The sequence below is a fragment of the Epinephelus lanceolatus genome, chromosome 11, assembly GCF_041903045.1.
Source record: "Epinephelus lanceolatus isolate andai-2023 chromosome 11, ASM4190304v1, whole genome shotgun sequence".
NCBI lineage: Eukaryota > Metazoa > Chordata > Actinopteri > Perciformes > Serranidae > Epinephelus > Epinephelus lanceolatus.
In genome coordinates, this window is record NC_135744.1 from 23,542,189 (window position 1) to 23,556,211 (window position 14,023).

The 14,023-nt window shown below is 42.6% G+C and overlaps 1 protein-coding gene across 5 annotated transcripts in view; it reads right to left on the bottom strand.

The window, feature by feature from the left end:
* Positions 1-14,023, bottom strand: part of mtmr4 (myotubularin related protein 4) — a 67,750-nt gene that overhangs the window by 16,348 nt on the left and 37,379 nt on the right. For 3 of the 5 annotated variants that reach the window (XM_078172378.1, XM_078172376.1, XM_078172374.1), the window contains 5 exons: positions 8,242-8,358; positions 6,695-6,724; positions 4,863-4,945; positions 2,130-2,296; positions 1,187-1,283 (listed from right to left, as the gene is read on the bottom strand). In XM_078172378.1, coding sequence (XP_078028504.1) covers positions 1,187-1,283; positions 2,130-2,296; positions 4,863-4,945; positions 6,695-6,724; positions 8,242-8,358 — 494 coding nt within the window. The remainder of the gene's footprint in view (positions 1-1,186; positions 1,284-2,129; positions 2,297-4,862; positions 4,946-6,694; positions 6,725-8,241; positions 8,359-14,023) is intronic. The other 2 variants (XM_078172379.1, XM_078172375.1) reach the window with 1 other exon arrangement.

Here is a 14,023-nt window from a genome sequence, read left to right on the forward strand (position 1 = left end):
TGTCTTTCTCCCTCAGCAGGATGTGCTCTCTTGGGCCCTCCGAGCAGACTGACCTTTTTTTTTTTTTTGGAGTATTTATTTGTCCAGACAGCAAAGGAGACAAAAGAGTCGGACACACAGGTACACACACACACACACACACGGTATACCGCATTATTTCTGCTTGAGTGAGTGCTACAGTGTTGTTTATTTGTCCATGTGTTAAAGGTTAACTTCAGTATTTTACAACCCAGACCCTATTTTCCCATGTTTTCGTGTCCAAGGGACTAATTGGTTTTTGAAATTGGTCCAATATTGAGTAAATCGCTGGCCAAACAGCCCACAATGCAAACACTCGGGGCATGTTGCAATGTCAATGTACTTCCACTAAAAGTGCTTGTTTTTGCCACTGGCAGGCTTAGATTGTTATTTTAAGTGTCTGACAACATTATGGAAAGGATCCCTACAGAGATAGACCTTTTTGTTAATGAATAAGATAAGTTTTATTTAACCAGAGACAGCCCCAAAAATGCCAGTTCCTTTTTGCAGTGGATTACTTTGAATAAAACTTAACATGTAATAATTCTTAGGTAGGTTATGGCAGGTTTTATTCCTATGATTTCTAAATGGATTTACTGGTGTTTTTTTTGTGATGGACATCCGAGACTATGATTCCCCTTAAAGTGCAAGTCACACTGAATCTAAAACTGATTACATAAGGACCATATGTGTAATGTCTGTGTATTCAGTGTACTCTTGCAGTTTAATCCAGCCTGACAACTATTCCCCCCAAATGCAACCGTCATTTAAGACAAATTCAAAACTCCCATTTCCTGGCAGAGTTCTTATTTAAGATTATTTTCTTGGCCTTTTTAATGAGAGGACAGCCAGGGGCGTAAAGGGGGAAAGAGAGGGGACGACATGCAGGAAAGGGCTGTGGGCTGGAGTCGAACCTGTAGCCACTGCAGCAAGGACATTGCCTCTGTATATGGGGTGCCTGCGCCACCCACTGATCGACACTGTGGTTAGGGTGTCCCTACTCCGGCCTGATTCAAGCCCTACTGTCTGTCACAGCTCTCACAAAAGTTGTTCTAACTTCGTCACTCACTATTCACTCTCTTATCGACCATCATGACTAGTACAGTAGTACAGCTATCTGCAGAGACAGAGGTGTCATGCTATTTATGGTAATTTATCTCCGACATACTTGAAGTTGCAGTTTATGTCCGACACTCTCCAGACGTTCTGTGTGTCAAAGCTCATCCTCTTCACCTCCATCTCCATTCTCTGACGCACGTGATCACCTGCACACACACAGAGCACACAGGGAGGAAATTAGTATTAACATTTTAACAAAATATGAAAGCTGTTGTGTAAAGGGGACCTTTATGCTTATTTTCAGGTTCATACTTGCATTTTGGAAATCTACTAATAATATGATTACATGCTTTAATGTTCAAAAAACTTTATTTTCCTCATACTGTGTGCTGGAACACCTGTATTCACCCTCTCTCTGTATCAGTAAGCCCCCTAGTCTGCTCTGATTGGTCAGTGTTTCCAGGTCTTCCTTATTTTGTATCCGCAAACTTTCTGTTGCTGCCATTACACAGAACAGCCAGTTCAACATCTGCCTGGTTAGCACAAGTTACCACAGCAGCCGTAGCTAACATCCGACACCGCTGCTGTTAAACACTCCCAACAAACTCACACCAACATCACAAAGGCTCGACTGCTGTTAAATCCCTTACATTAGCCTTGGGATGCTAAAAGTTAGCACTGTCACTGTGTGTGTGCGGGGCAGGCGGACTCTAAACGTCCCTGGGGCAGATCTCACACTCCTGCAGCAGTCGTCTCATGATAAACAAAAAGAGAGCAGGCCGAGGAGGTGCTTAGCAAAGCAACATGCTATATGCAGGTCCACAATAAAATAACTTAAACAATGTCCAAACTTAATGATTAACAGTTATTGATCGATTACTGAGTGTCAGCTATTGGTCACAAAAAATTAGCATCCCTAAAACAGAGTAACCAGAACGTTATGAAGTCTGAAGTTTAATTTTGTCAATGTTTACTTCATTATTTGAAACTTAAGTCGAGAGTAATATGACATCCGAAATTGTAACAGTACTGATTTTTGTGTGTGCGCGGACCTGGGCGACAGAGATGAACGTGCTGGTCTTCATCATCAGCGCTGCCTCCCAGACACCAGGCATGATAGGCCAGGGCGAACAGGTCCTCCAGTCGGGACGGGTGAGCGATGGCCCGGTTCAGACGCTTGACCCACTCCTGGCATTGCTTGAACGTTGCAAAGTGGCATCTGTGGAGAACCCAACGCGAAGATTAGAAAGATGAGCGAGATCCAACAACAAAACATCACGTTACAGCTTCATGCACTGGGGACTGGAAGGAAGACACAACAAGGAAAACTCATTCTTCAGATGCTCTGTGATTCTCCAGCCTTGAAGCAGGAGTAATAATGTAGCTGCTTAATGATGAGGAACCGAGACGCCGCTGGCACATCTGCTGCTGAGAATCTGAAGGCTCCGCTGGTTCTGAACTTTACAGATGTCCATGAACACATGAGGGTATCTGTCTGCTGTGAAATTAAAGCAGGCCTCAGTCTTTTTTTACTTGAAACTGTTTCTAAGCAAGTGTCCGCATGCTAAGTGCTAATTCACCAGCTGTTTGATCTTATTAACAATGAAGCAATCACAAATTAAATGAAATCACCAGGTACAACAGTTCTGAATGCGACAGAGCAGCACACTCTGATCACTTTAAAATACAATACAACAATAAATGTGCTCATAATTTAATTAGCTTTTCAGAACAATTTACAAAACAGCAACTGATTCATAATCTAGAATCTTTCACTTTGAGATATTCTGCAAAAATGCCTGCTACTAAAAAACAACTTAACATGTTTGACACTAAAAAAACATCATTATGTAGATTCTGTTGCATTTGTTGTTCTATTGTTCATATGCTGCAAGTTTGTGGACCAATATCCAAAACTGGCTGAGGCCACTCAACATTTATTTCAAAGGGTGGCTCTATTATTCATTATTTATTTTTTTGAGGTTTTCATATCCTTTTCATATCCTCTAAAAACATTTTCAGCGTTACCCGACATAGGTGTCAGCATGATGTCATTGCTACACATAAACCCACATACTGCTGTGGATGCCATGTTTGTTCAGTACTGAAAATCACACATGATTGAGTTGGCGGTAGATCAACAACTCCTGTGTACTATGAGGTAAAATTACTCTTTCTGTCAAAGGAGTCTGGTGGCTTTGAAGAGAGCAATATACCTATTTCAGTTCCCTGTTGGAAAGGGCTGTCTGAAGACAAGGTAAAGTGGTAAAATAATTTAAATATGGACACTCAAAGTGATATTGATTTGTTTTTTTAAGGGGGGCTTTTCTTAGCCGGCTGAAATAGATTTTGTTGGAGCGCCCATCCACAGCCACCAGACTCCTCTGACAGAAACAGTTGTTTTACCTTGCAGACCATAAGAAGTTGCTGTTCAAATGCTGCCTTGATTGGTTAGTTTGTTTGTGTTATTGTGGCAATCACAGCAGTACACTGCTTAGCTTCTGTGGCGGTACTCCGGCCTGCTTCTCCGAATTGGGGGGCGTGCCAATCACCATCTACTGTAGGTAATACACTGATTATGAATCTCAAGGTGTCTTCACTTGGTTAAATAAAGGTGTAATAATGATAAAACAGCGCCGTCTTCTACCTCCAAGCTCAAATCTTTCAAGCTAACACTGTCCTCACTCTCCATGCTTACACCATCAGCAAATGGTGTTTGGGGCGGGGGTGAGGTAGGGGGGCATCAGTGCTGTACCCAGCATCACTACTTTTGGCAAACGGCTGAGAAGGAGTTAACACAGAGCAGAGCGCATGTGAGAGCCACTTAGGCACAAAGTAATATTTGATAAAGTGTTTCTGTTGTCCAGTATATGCAATATGTTCTGCCTATATTTAAGTTCATGCAACAGTTAAACAACAGTATATGGACAGGTTATGTGTATTTTAAGATATATAAGTTAAAGGTTTGCAATTTTTGTGTTCTGATGCTAAATGCAGTAAAGTATACTGTTTTGTTGCTTTACAACAGTTAATTGGGCTTTAGGGCAACTTGCCGCACGTGCGCAGTGAGGACAACCATGCAGCTAGGATGTAGAGGAATCTGCATAAGCGTGAATTGAAATAAGTTTTTGACCATGTATAACATGCATAACGTGTGTAGTAGCGTGTGCAGTAAGCAGGTGACAACGTGTACAGTTTGGGACTGCTTTATACTGGTACTGGACCAGGTTTTTTTTGTGCGTCTTCAAATAAAGCGACATCAACATTTTCCCTGCCTCCTGTGGACTACTTGTGAGTAACACTGGGTTTCTCAAGAAGAGTGGATTACTTAATTGAACACGGGTCAGAACTAAAACAACTTACTGCAGATTAAGTGGCCTACAGTAGCAACTTGGACCTTAGTAAAAAAGGCCACTACAGCGCACATGGACCGGCCCTTAAACTGTGAGGACACAAGACATGATCTCCAACATCAGTGATGTCAGTAATTCAGTAGGAGAGGAAAGGATGGAGGAGCTAGAATGGCACTAGAATTAAATGAATATCATTTTATTACTGCTGTAAGAGTTGCAACCTTTTACACCTGGGAATACTGATTAGCAGTTGAGTGTGGTCGTGTGTGTAGAGTGTATAAATTGTCTCCTCACAGCCAGCCAAACTATTATATTATTCAACACGTACCAGACCACTGCACTGTATATACTCTTGTTAATAACTGCATCAATCTGCCTGTAGGGTTAATATGACGGGTTTAGTGTGTGAGTGAGCTGCCCTGATTACTGTACCTGACAACTTTGGAGTCTTTGCAGATGATGTGCAGCTGGAACATATCTCTGCTCTCCACACTCTCTATGAGCCTCAGAGGCACCTGTAGGGGGAGACAGAGCGCATGTGTGATCAGTCTGATGGCCCGCTGTCAAAGCAGGCGGCACATCTGCAAAGAGGTTACCACCCTCTGGTCTAGTACATACTGATCCCAGGCTAGATACACACAGTACAGCTTTTAACCCACTGCAGAGGAGAAGAAGGCCTGTGCGGTATTTTAACTTTGTCTGTTAACATCTGTTATGATACCAAACAGCAGCTACAAACATGGCTCTTTCCACAGAATTGTCCCCTCTGCTTTCTAAGCTTTCAAGTTATCCTGTTGACTAAGGTGTTAACGATGCTGCTGCTAAGATTTACAAAATCACCCACACAACTTCACCTCTGGTCAAACATTTGTGCAACAGCACTTTGTGCACCCTGTATGAATAAGAAAATATGATTTCATTTCACTACCTCTTCTCTACTGATGGTAACAGCACATGTGGTTTAATACTACAGGTCACAAAGTTCGGTTGTCATTTTAATAACAAAGTCAGGCAATGATTGGCATTTTTCCATCATTCTGAGAACAACTGTGATCTGATTTTACGCTGCATGCAGCATGAGTCTGCAGACAGCAGTGAAAGAAGTTGGTTACCTCACTAAGTTGGAGGTGTGCAGCCTGCCGCCTGCAGCTCTTAGAGCGCACCATGGCTGCTCCGTCTTATTGCAGCAGTAGTTTGGCTTTTATAAGCAGTAACTTAAAGGCAAAGTTCACTATTTTCCAAACTGGACCCTATTTTACCAGGTTTTTGAGATTTGTTCAGTATTGAGCGAGAGGGCTGCAGACAGCATCAGCAAAACAGACTGCAATGAAACCACTGAGGGCATGTCCACACCGTCGATTGACATCCACTAAAAGTGCTTGTTTTTGCCACTGATAGGTTCAGACTGTTATTCTAAGTGTCCGACAATTTATGGAAAGGATCCCTACAGAGATAGACCTTTTTGTGTAATTACAATAAGCCCCGAAAGAGACATCGAAACCAAACCAAACCAAACCAAACCAGGGTTGGTGATAACTGGAGCAGTAAAAAGATGAACGAAGATGATTGTTTAAGTTTTATTTTGTTTCTGTGGACTGTAAAGTTTTACAATAATAAAATTACTGTTTATTTAAATGGAGTCTGGTTGGTTTGATGATAGTGATCATCGGACTGTTCCTTGTTAAACAAAAAGGATCTTACTATTGAACAAAAAGATTTATCTCTGTAGGGATCATTTCCATACAGTGGTCAGGCACTCAGAATAACAATCTGAGTCCATCAGTGGCAAAAATCACAATCACTTTTAGTGGACATACATTGACAACGCAAACATTGACCCATTTTCCATCACTGTCACGGGACAATGACAACATGGGAAAATTGGGTTCAGGCTGTAAAATAGCAAACTTAACTTTTAATACAGCATCATTTTTGCAAATGTCGCCCTAGACATCTAGTTTATCATACTGCAAATATATAACTATTCCGACATTTTAATCAATGGGCCATAGGCTTAATCACCATTAACAGTGACTAAACAGACATGTATTTAAATTATAATCTTTGAGATTATTACTTTAAGTCTGGAGGTCAGCCAACACTGCACCACAATTATTTTGCCCCAGACAATCCCATTAAATCAAGTGTTACCACTAAGTTGAATGTTTGTCTTCAGTGCACTGTAATCGTTTAACATGAAGAGGAGATGGATGACTTAAGCTGTCTAGACTGTGGCAGAGGGTGGTGTTTTATCATATACTCACAGATATCTCATTGTCCACACCTGGGTAGGTCTAAAACACAGTGACACCATGGAGCGCACACACAGAGAGAGACAGGGAGAGAGGGAGGGAGGGAAGACACAAGACAGGAGGAAATGGAAAAACTATTAAACCAAAATAATTCAAGAGACAAAAGGAAATGAAGAGTTAAAAAAGGAAAGAAAACATCAAAGAGGTTGAAAGATGAAAGATAACTGAGTGGATCACAGAGTGCGCTACTTGCAGGATCACATGACCATGCCAAATGGAAATCATGGAGAGAAAGACAAACATGGACAGGAGCAAAGGACAAGAAAACAGCTTAGAAGTAGGGGATGAGTTGTGAAGGGGGGTGTGGGGGGGAAGGTTGCTTGTTGGCATTCATACAGAGTTCATCTGTGCTGCTGAGGTCAAGGCAGGACTCTGGCAAGTGGTTCGATAGCGACTCTCACCTGGTGAACTCTGCTTTCATCTGACTGTCCTCTGCCAAAGTAAGTCAAGGTGAAGCAGCACCCTAAACATCCTCTGCACTCACCTCGTCCTGCTTTTTCAAATCACAGTCATCTTCCAGAATTCTTCTGGAAAAGATGACTGAGATTTGGAAAGGAGGAGGAAATTCGCTGCCAGTGAATGCAAACAATTGGCCCGTTTGTGTTTGAGCAAGGTTTGACGTCAACAGGAGCGAGCTGGTGGACATCAGTGCCAGTGGGGGCTGGGCCTCCGGAGCCTAGATGTCACATTAAACCTCCGCTGCCTGGAGATCAGAGGGACCGCCACTCCTGTGGTAACAACCCTGGTACACACAACTTCACGCCAGCTACGCTGGGATATGACGAGCATTGCTTTACGGGTACCCCATGTTTAACACTTGTAGGTTTATTTGCCTGATTAGCACAATTACGTGCTAATAAAATTTATATGGGGAAAGGGGGAAAAGCCTATGTGCGTCCAAACTACACATTATAGTCTCCTCTCTCCTGTTATTTGCTTCTGGGATGACATTGTTGCAGCAGTAGAGATCACAAAGATACTTTGGACTCAAGTGGTTCTGCATAGGCATGTCACGATACCAGTAATTTAGGAGATGACACCAAAACCAGTGAAATTCCATGATTCTCGCTACCCAGTTTAATAACACAGTAAAAAACAAAAGCAAAAGTTTCTATTTCCTTAAACCAATCACAATCGTCTTGGGCGGCGTTAAGCCCAGGGTCTAGCGATGGTGCTCTTGCAAAATAATGTTGGGAAGAAACTTGTTTTGGTGGAAAATTTGCACGCATGGAGTCAAGATTTGGCATTAAAATGGCTAAGTCCCTACAAAAGAAAACGGCACACTAAACACTAAAAGACGTCTAAGCATGTGGGTTGGTAGCTCGAAGGTTGATGTTGTTTCATGCACAGCACTAAAACAAAGATAGATAGCGGAACGGGAGGAGAATTCCATCTAAAATAGATGGCAGACTCATACACATAGTCTACATCCTGTGAGTCAGACTTGGGACTATTTTTGTGGTTCTTTTGTGTGTTTATTGTGTGTGACATGAACTCACGTTGATGACAGAGTCCTTGAACTTGATGTGGAGCCTGTAGTTAGAAATGGCAATGATGGCTTCATCTGCGCAGCCAAGATATTCCACCCCTTCCCCCTGAAGAACTGCGAATGGCACCTGTAGAGACACAAAACAACCAGATTGTTGAAGTTTAAGCAGCAAAGACATGACACCACCACATGTTTACAGTCAGACTTTATTATATCTACTGGGAGTAAAATCACAGCATCCAAATTTCAGTTTTTAAAGCTGTACTTTTAGTGCTCTCAAAGCCTAGGAGTCTACAGTCATGCTAGCTGCTCAGTGAGGACGTATTTAGCTAACACTAATGCTAATAAATTGATGTTTAGCAGGTATAATACAAGTTAAAGGAATACCACCCAAAATATCATTTGTATATCATTTACTCAACCTGTGTTATGTTGACTTCATGAAGAAAACACTGTCCTTTATACACGGTGGTTCCATGGTAAACGAAGAATCCAAAAATGGAGAAAATTCTGGATGAATTGAAGTCATAGGGGACCATGTTTACCAACAGTAAAACTATAGCATCTGTTTACAAACTCTCACACATTTAATGCAATATAATCCAAGTCTCATTTATCCAGTCCTATGCCTAGTAATTCCCAAACAGACATCCCTTTCTGACAGGAAACTAAATTGAAAATGGAAGATGGAACATCTATCCTCTCTTCAAAACCAGACTCCATTAACAAAAACACCAATTTTACCTTGCTGAACATGGGAGCTGCTGGCGTACCGCTTCCTCGATCAGTTAGTTTGTGTGTGTTATTGTGCGAGTTTGGTGAATCCAAACTAACCCGTTAAACCCCAAAGTCACACAATAATACAAACAAACTACCTGATCAAGGCAGTGGTAGATAAGCAGCTCCCATGTTCAGCAAGGTAAAATTACTGTTTCTGTCAATGGAGTCTGGCTTTGAAGTGAGCATACATAAGTTTCACTTTCACTATCACCTGAGTATTTAAAGCAAGGTTTTAGCAAAACTGCATGTGTTTGGAAGTACTGAGTATACGAATTAATAAATGAGACGAGTTTGAAAACACTGACCCCGATGACTTCAATTTATCAAGAATATCTGTTTTTGGATTCTTCGTTCACAATGGAGGAGAAGTTTCAGCATAACATGGGGTGAGTAACTGATAAACAAGTGGTAGGTGACACTTTGTAGGTGAAGTATTCTTAGCATGCTACCATTTTCTAATTAGCAATGCATTAGCATAATTGTGCTAATTTAAGACTACATTTTATTCAGGCAAAGATCTTGCAGATCTACTCTGTATAAAGACAAAATAGTTTAAATCATGAATTTTATATTATTTCTATCCTTCAAGTTTATTTTATTTGGTTGACCTCTAACATACCATTGTTTTATTAGGGTCCGGGCAGCTAAGCTGCCAGGACACTATTGTAATACTAGGTTTGGGGCGGCAGTAGCCAGACCATAGGGACTTGGGTTGGGAACCGGAGGGTCGCCTGCTCGAGTCCCCGTCCGGACCAAACATGGAGTGTGGACTGGTGGCTGGAGAGGTGCCAGTTCACCTCCTGGGCACTGCCGAAGTCCCCTTGAGCAAGGCACCGAACCCCCCAACCGCTCGGGGCACCTGACCAAGGGTGTTGTAGAATAACCTTTAGATTCCTAAAAGGGAAGTACTGAATTTTTTTGAACAACCACCAGCCAGAGTTCGTGCTGCTCACTAGAAGCTGACTGTGGACAGAGTGACATTACAGATATGACAAAAAGGGGGACACAGTGTGCATGTGTAGCTGTCCAATTAGCACATAGTAGTTTCACAGAAGGACCTTTGTGAGCACAGAGGGCTTGTCGGTGAGCCTGAATGAGCAGGCAGACAAAAGGGCAAGACTGGGAGGGAGACTGTCTGCACCAGCCCTGATGGTACAGTGACAGACCCCAAACTGTCCATTAACGTTCTTACTTCTACCCATTTTATCACAGCCAGGCCAAGCCTGGGCTCTGGCCAGCATGTAGCTACATGTAGCAGTGTATGTAATATAAACACATAGGGATGTCAACAATTAGTTGTTACTTTGTAAGGCATTTTAATCTATAGGTTAATTTTGTTACTCTTCAGTTAACTACACTACATACTACCTAGGTCGGGTGGCGAGCTAGCTTGCGGTATGGCTCGCTGTCCCGACTCAGAGTGGCGGGACAGTGGTGCTGTGAAAATATGGCGGCTGCACTCCAGGCTTCCCTCAGGTCATCCTGGTGATTAAGTGGCATAATTATTAGCCACAAAACCCCTTAAGCATTGTTAACTATGTTATCACTTTTAGCTCTGTTAGCTCCATTAACAGTGTCAGTATGGCTAGTGGTGCTAACTTAGTTGACAATGCTAAATGGGTACAAAATGAAGCAGCTTACTCACCAGAGCTACCTGGGGGGAGACCAGAGGGTGGCCACCATTTTTCCGCAGCAAAGCCATCTTGCTACCATGGGTCAGGACATTACAGCAGTAACTGCCATAAGAGTGACACTGTATGCTAGCTCCTATCTGACCAAGGTGGTGCGCAGTGCAGAGCTGCAGCTAGGTAACCAGTGGAGACCGGAGGGTGGGCACCATGTTTCTGCGTGCTAATGTGGCTATTCAGCTGTCTCTCAGCAAAGCCAAACAGAAAATAAAATAAAAGGCAAAACATTTGCATCACAAAACATTAAAATTTCACCACCTCTAAACTGATAGCACTTTTAAATGCAGCGCTAAAGCTCACTGACTCAATGGAGTGCTGGATTAAAGGGAAAGCACCACCTGGATTTCACGTCATTTTTTACTGGTTAATGGGTGTCGGGCCGTGAAAAGCAAAATTTACCACAACTGACATCTCTAGTTAAGTGCCTGGAGCAGAAGACCGTATGAAGAAAACCGTCACAAGCTGATGTCAGCTTGCCTCAAAGGTAGGAAAAAACCTTGGAAACAGAGTTTTCATTTACCTCATGATTTGAAAATTTGGCCCAGTTAATATGAGCATCCGACATTGTAACAGAAAATGTGGAAAAGCATCACAGGTTCCCTTTGAATCATTTTCAATCACCTTTTAGAAAACATTCCATCTGGCTGATGTAAAACAGTTACTGCTGGGATGGATCATTCTCTCCCATCTGACAAATTAAGGATTGTCTTACGTCCATTCATGACTCATTTCCATAAACCTCTTCACACAAGTTTCTTAGTCATCGCTTCTGTGTGACGATCAGCTGCATGTACCGATGTTGGTTCTGACTGCTTCAACATAATCATGGTCATTGGGGACCACAAATTGTGACCCAGGTCTCGATGTTTAGTTGTTGGTAGTGAGGACAACAGTGTTGCTTGGAGACAGCATTACCTCATCCTGCATTAGCATGCATTGCTGAGTCACGCAGGGGAGGACCCACTGGTGCATGTAAAAAGAGGACATGTAGCAGTGCAGATGGAGGATTATGGTAAGATGTCAGAAAATCTGGCTTACTTGAAATAACATTAGCCAGCAAGGTTAAAAGCACAGCCTTAGTTAGTGCTGGATGTGAAGGACAGAACCATAAACACAAGTCAACATCAACTCAGTCTGCTTATGTTTCAACACTCATGACAAAAAAGAAACAATATGTATGATAAACCTAAAATAAAACAACTGGTTTTGTCCTTTTAAAAGACTGACTGTCGATTGGCAAAGGATCAGCGCTGTCTCTGCATCAGATTGTTGATTACTGTTGGTCCACGGAGCTTACGTCCAAAAAACAAACAACAACAAAAAAATCAAACCCCTGACATTAATCACTGCACCTGCTGTTGCTTATCTCTAACTGAAAATATGTGCATGAGCCAGGACAGAAAGCATGATGAGGGAAAGAGCACAGCTTAACCTGGGAAATGGAGCACGTAGTACTCTGCACGCAGACACCAACTGAGCCAAATATAGGCAGCACGTCCCCCGACACTCTGCACTGGGACTTCTAAAAAATGGAATATCTAAAATCCGACATTAAAATTTTTCATGCATTTAGAAATGCTTAACTCTGTAGCACAACTGACTTTAAAGTGACAGGCGCAAAAACACAGCTGGCAGCCAAACAAAGCTGAACTCTCTAAAGTTGTTTACTGTGACAGAAAAATGCTACAGATACAGTTTTACTATACACAAAGGAGAGAAAAGAGAATCTAAAGCAGTTTTGCATTCCTCATGAGTCAGGGGATGCAGCAAATTTGCATTAAATATTGCCTCAACAGCAGCAGAAAGGGCTGAAATGAGAACGTGCAGCTACAGGGCTGCTCCGCTGTGGAAGAGACCGAACATGCCCTGCTGAGAGTGTCATAGTTAACATGCTGTACGGGCCAGGAGCTGCATTAAACAAGCTGTGCTCCAAAAGTAGGTGCATGAGTCACCAGCAGCCAGCAAGTGCAGCAGAAGATACTGTGTCACGTTTCCTCTACGAGCCTTCAGCTGCAGAAATATTGAGGAGAGAGAGGGAGAGGGAGAGAGCTGAAAGACCCGTGAATAACACTCTCTGACTTGTGAGTCGTGACTTCCGGTTTAAGCAGCCTGCCTGTGAGAACATGCACGTGTGCATACACAACTGCAAGCATGCAGCACGGCTTGCACACACACAGGAGGAAAGGCAGCAGGGTATTGAATATAGTGGGGTAGGGAATGCCTATAATTTGCCTGCGGGAGGGCTGTGGTTAGAGAGGTTACATCAGCTGTCAGAGAAACTCTCATGGGATCGCCTGCATAGAGAAGAAAAAAACATCAAAGCTATCACAATGAGGAACTGCATGTGTGAACGCGGGGGGGGGGGGCAAAGTGTAAGAGTGTAGAAACAGAAAACGGGAACAGTATTTATTACGGAAACATCTATTATTTCTGGCTCCTTGCAGGCTTCTCGCATTGCTTAGCAGGAATTAAAAAATGATAATGACGTTAATAATCAAAAAACAACACCTTTGAAAAGGTTGATACTCCCTCCCTGCAGTCCACTTGCAACCCAAGTGGGAACAATCCTCAGTTAAAACCATAAAAACAAAAACCACAGGTAGTAACCCGAGGCTTAGCAAACTTCTCCACCTTCACTTTGCCCAGCTCTCTAGACACATGATGCTCGGCTCCATTGAGCACCAGACAGCCAGAGAGCACAAACTCAACACCATGGAAGGCACAGCACAAGTTATCCATCACAATTTTGCTACTGGCACCCTCACCGTGGAATAGACTTACAAATCCCTCTCACTTCAGTGACCTGAATGTTTTTTAGCTGCCCGTCTCTGTCCTCTGCAGTGACTTTACTCTTCTGGGGAGCAGTAGAGGACACAGCAGTATAATAGAGACAGACCAGTTGAAGACAAATCTTAAGGGGGATTTATACTTGTGCGGAAGGCCCTATGCCGTAGCTTTTGCACGTGGCCTATGCTATTGTGAGCATTTATACTTGTGCAGTTACACCTCCAAAACACTAGTCAGTGGTGGGATTTCTGTGAAGTGCTGTAAAGTTTAATTGATTGAAAACACACCCAAAACACATTAAACATGTCTAAATAGAGACAATTCCAAACACAAATAAACAAATCAGCTTCACTGTTACTCACTGCACTCACAGACAAAGCACTTGTCTTTATCTAGACACATTTTCCCCACCAATACAACATGCTAATATTTTAAGTACAAGCCTATGGCATTTTTCCTTGTATAAATTAGCCTAGCAGCTAGCGGACTCCTCTCTACTCATATGAAGCCAGGGACAACAGCAACATTTAACAAAGT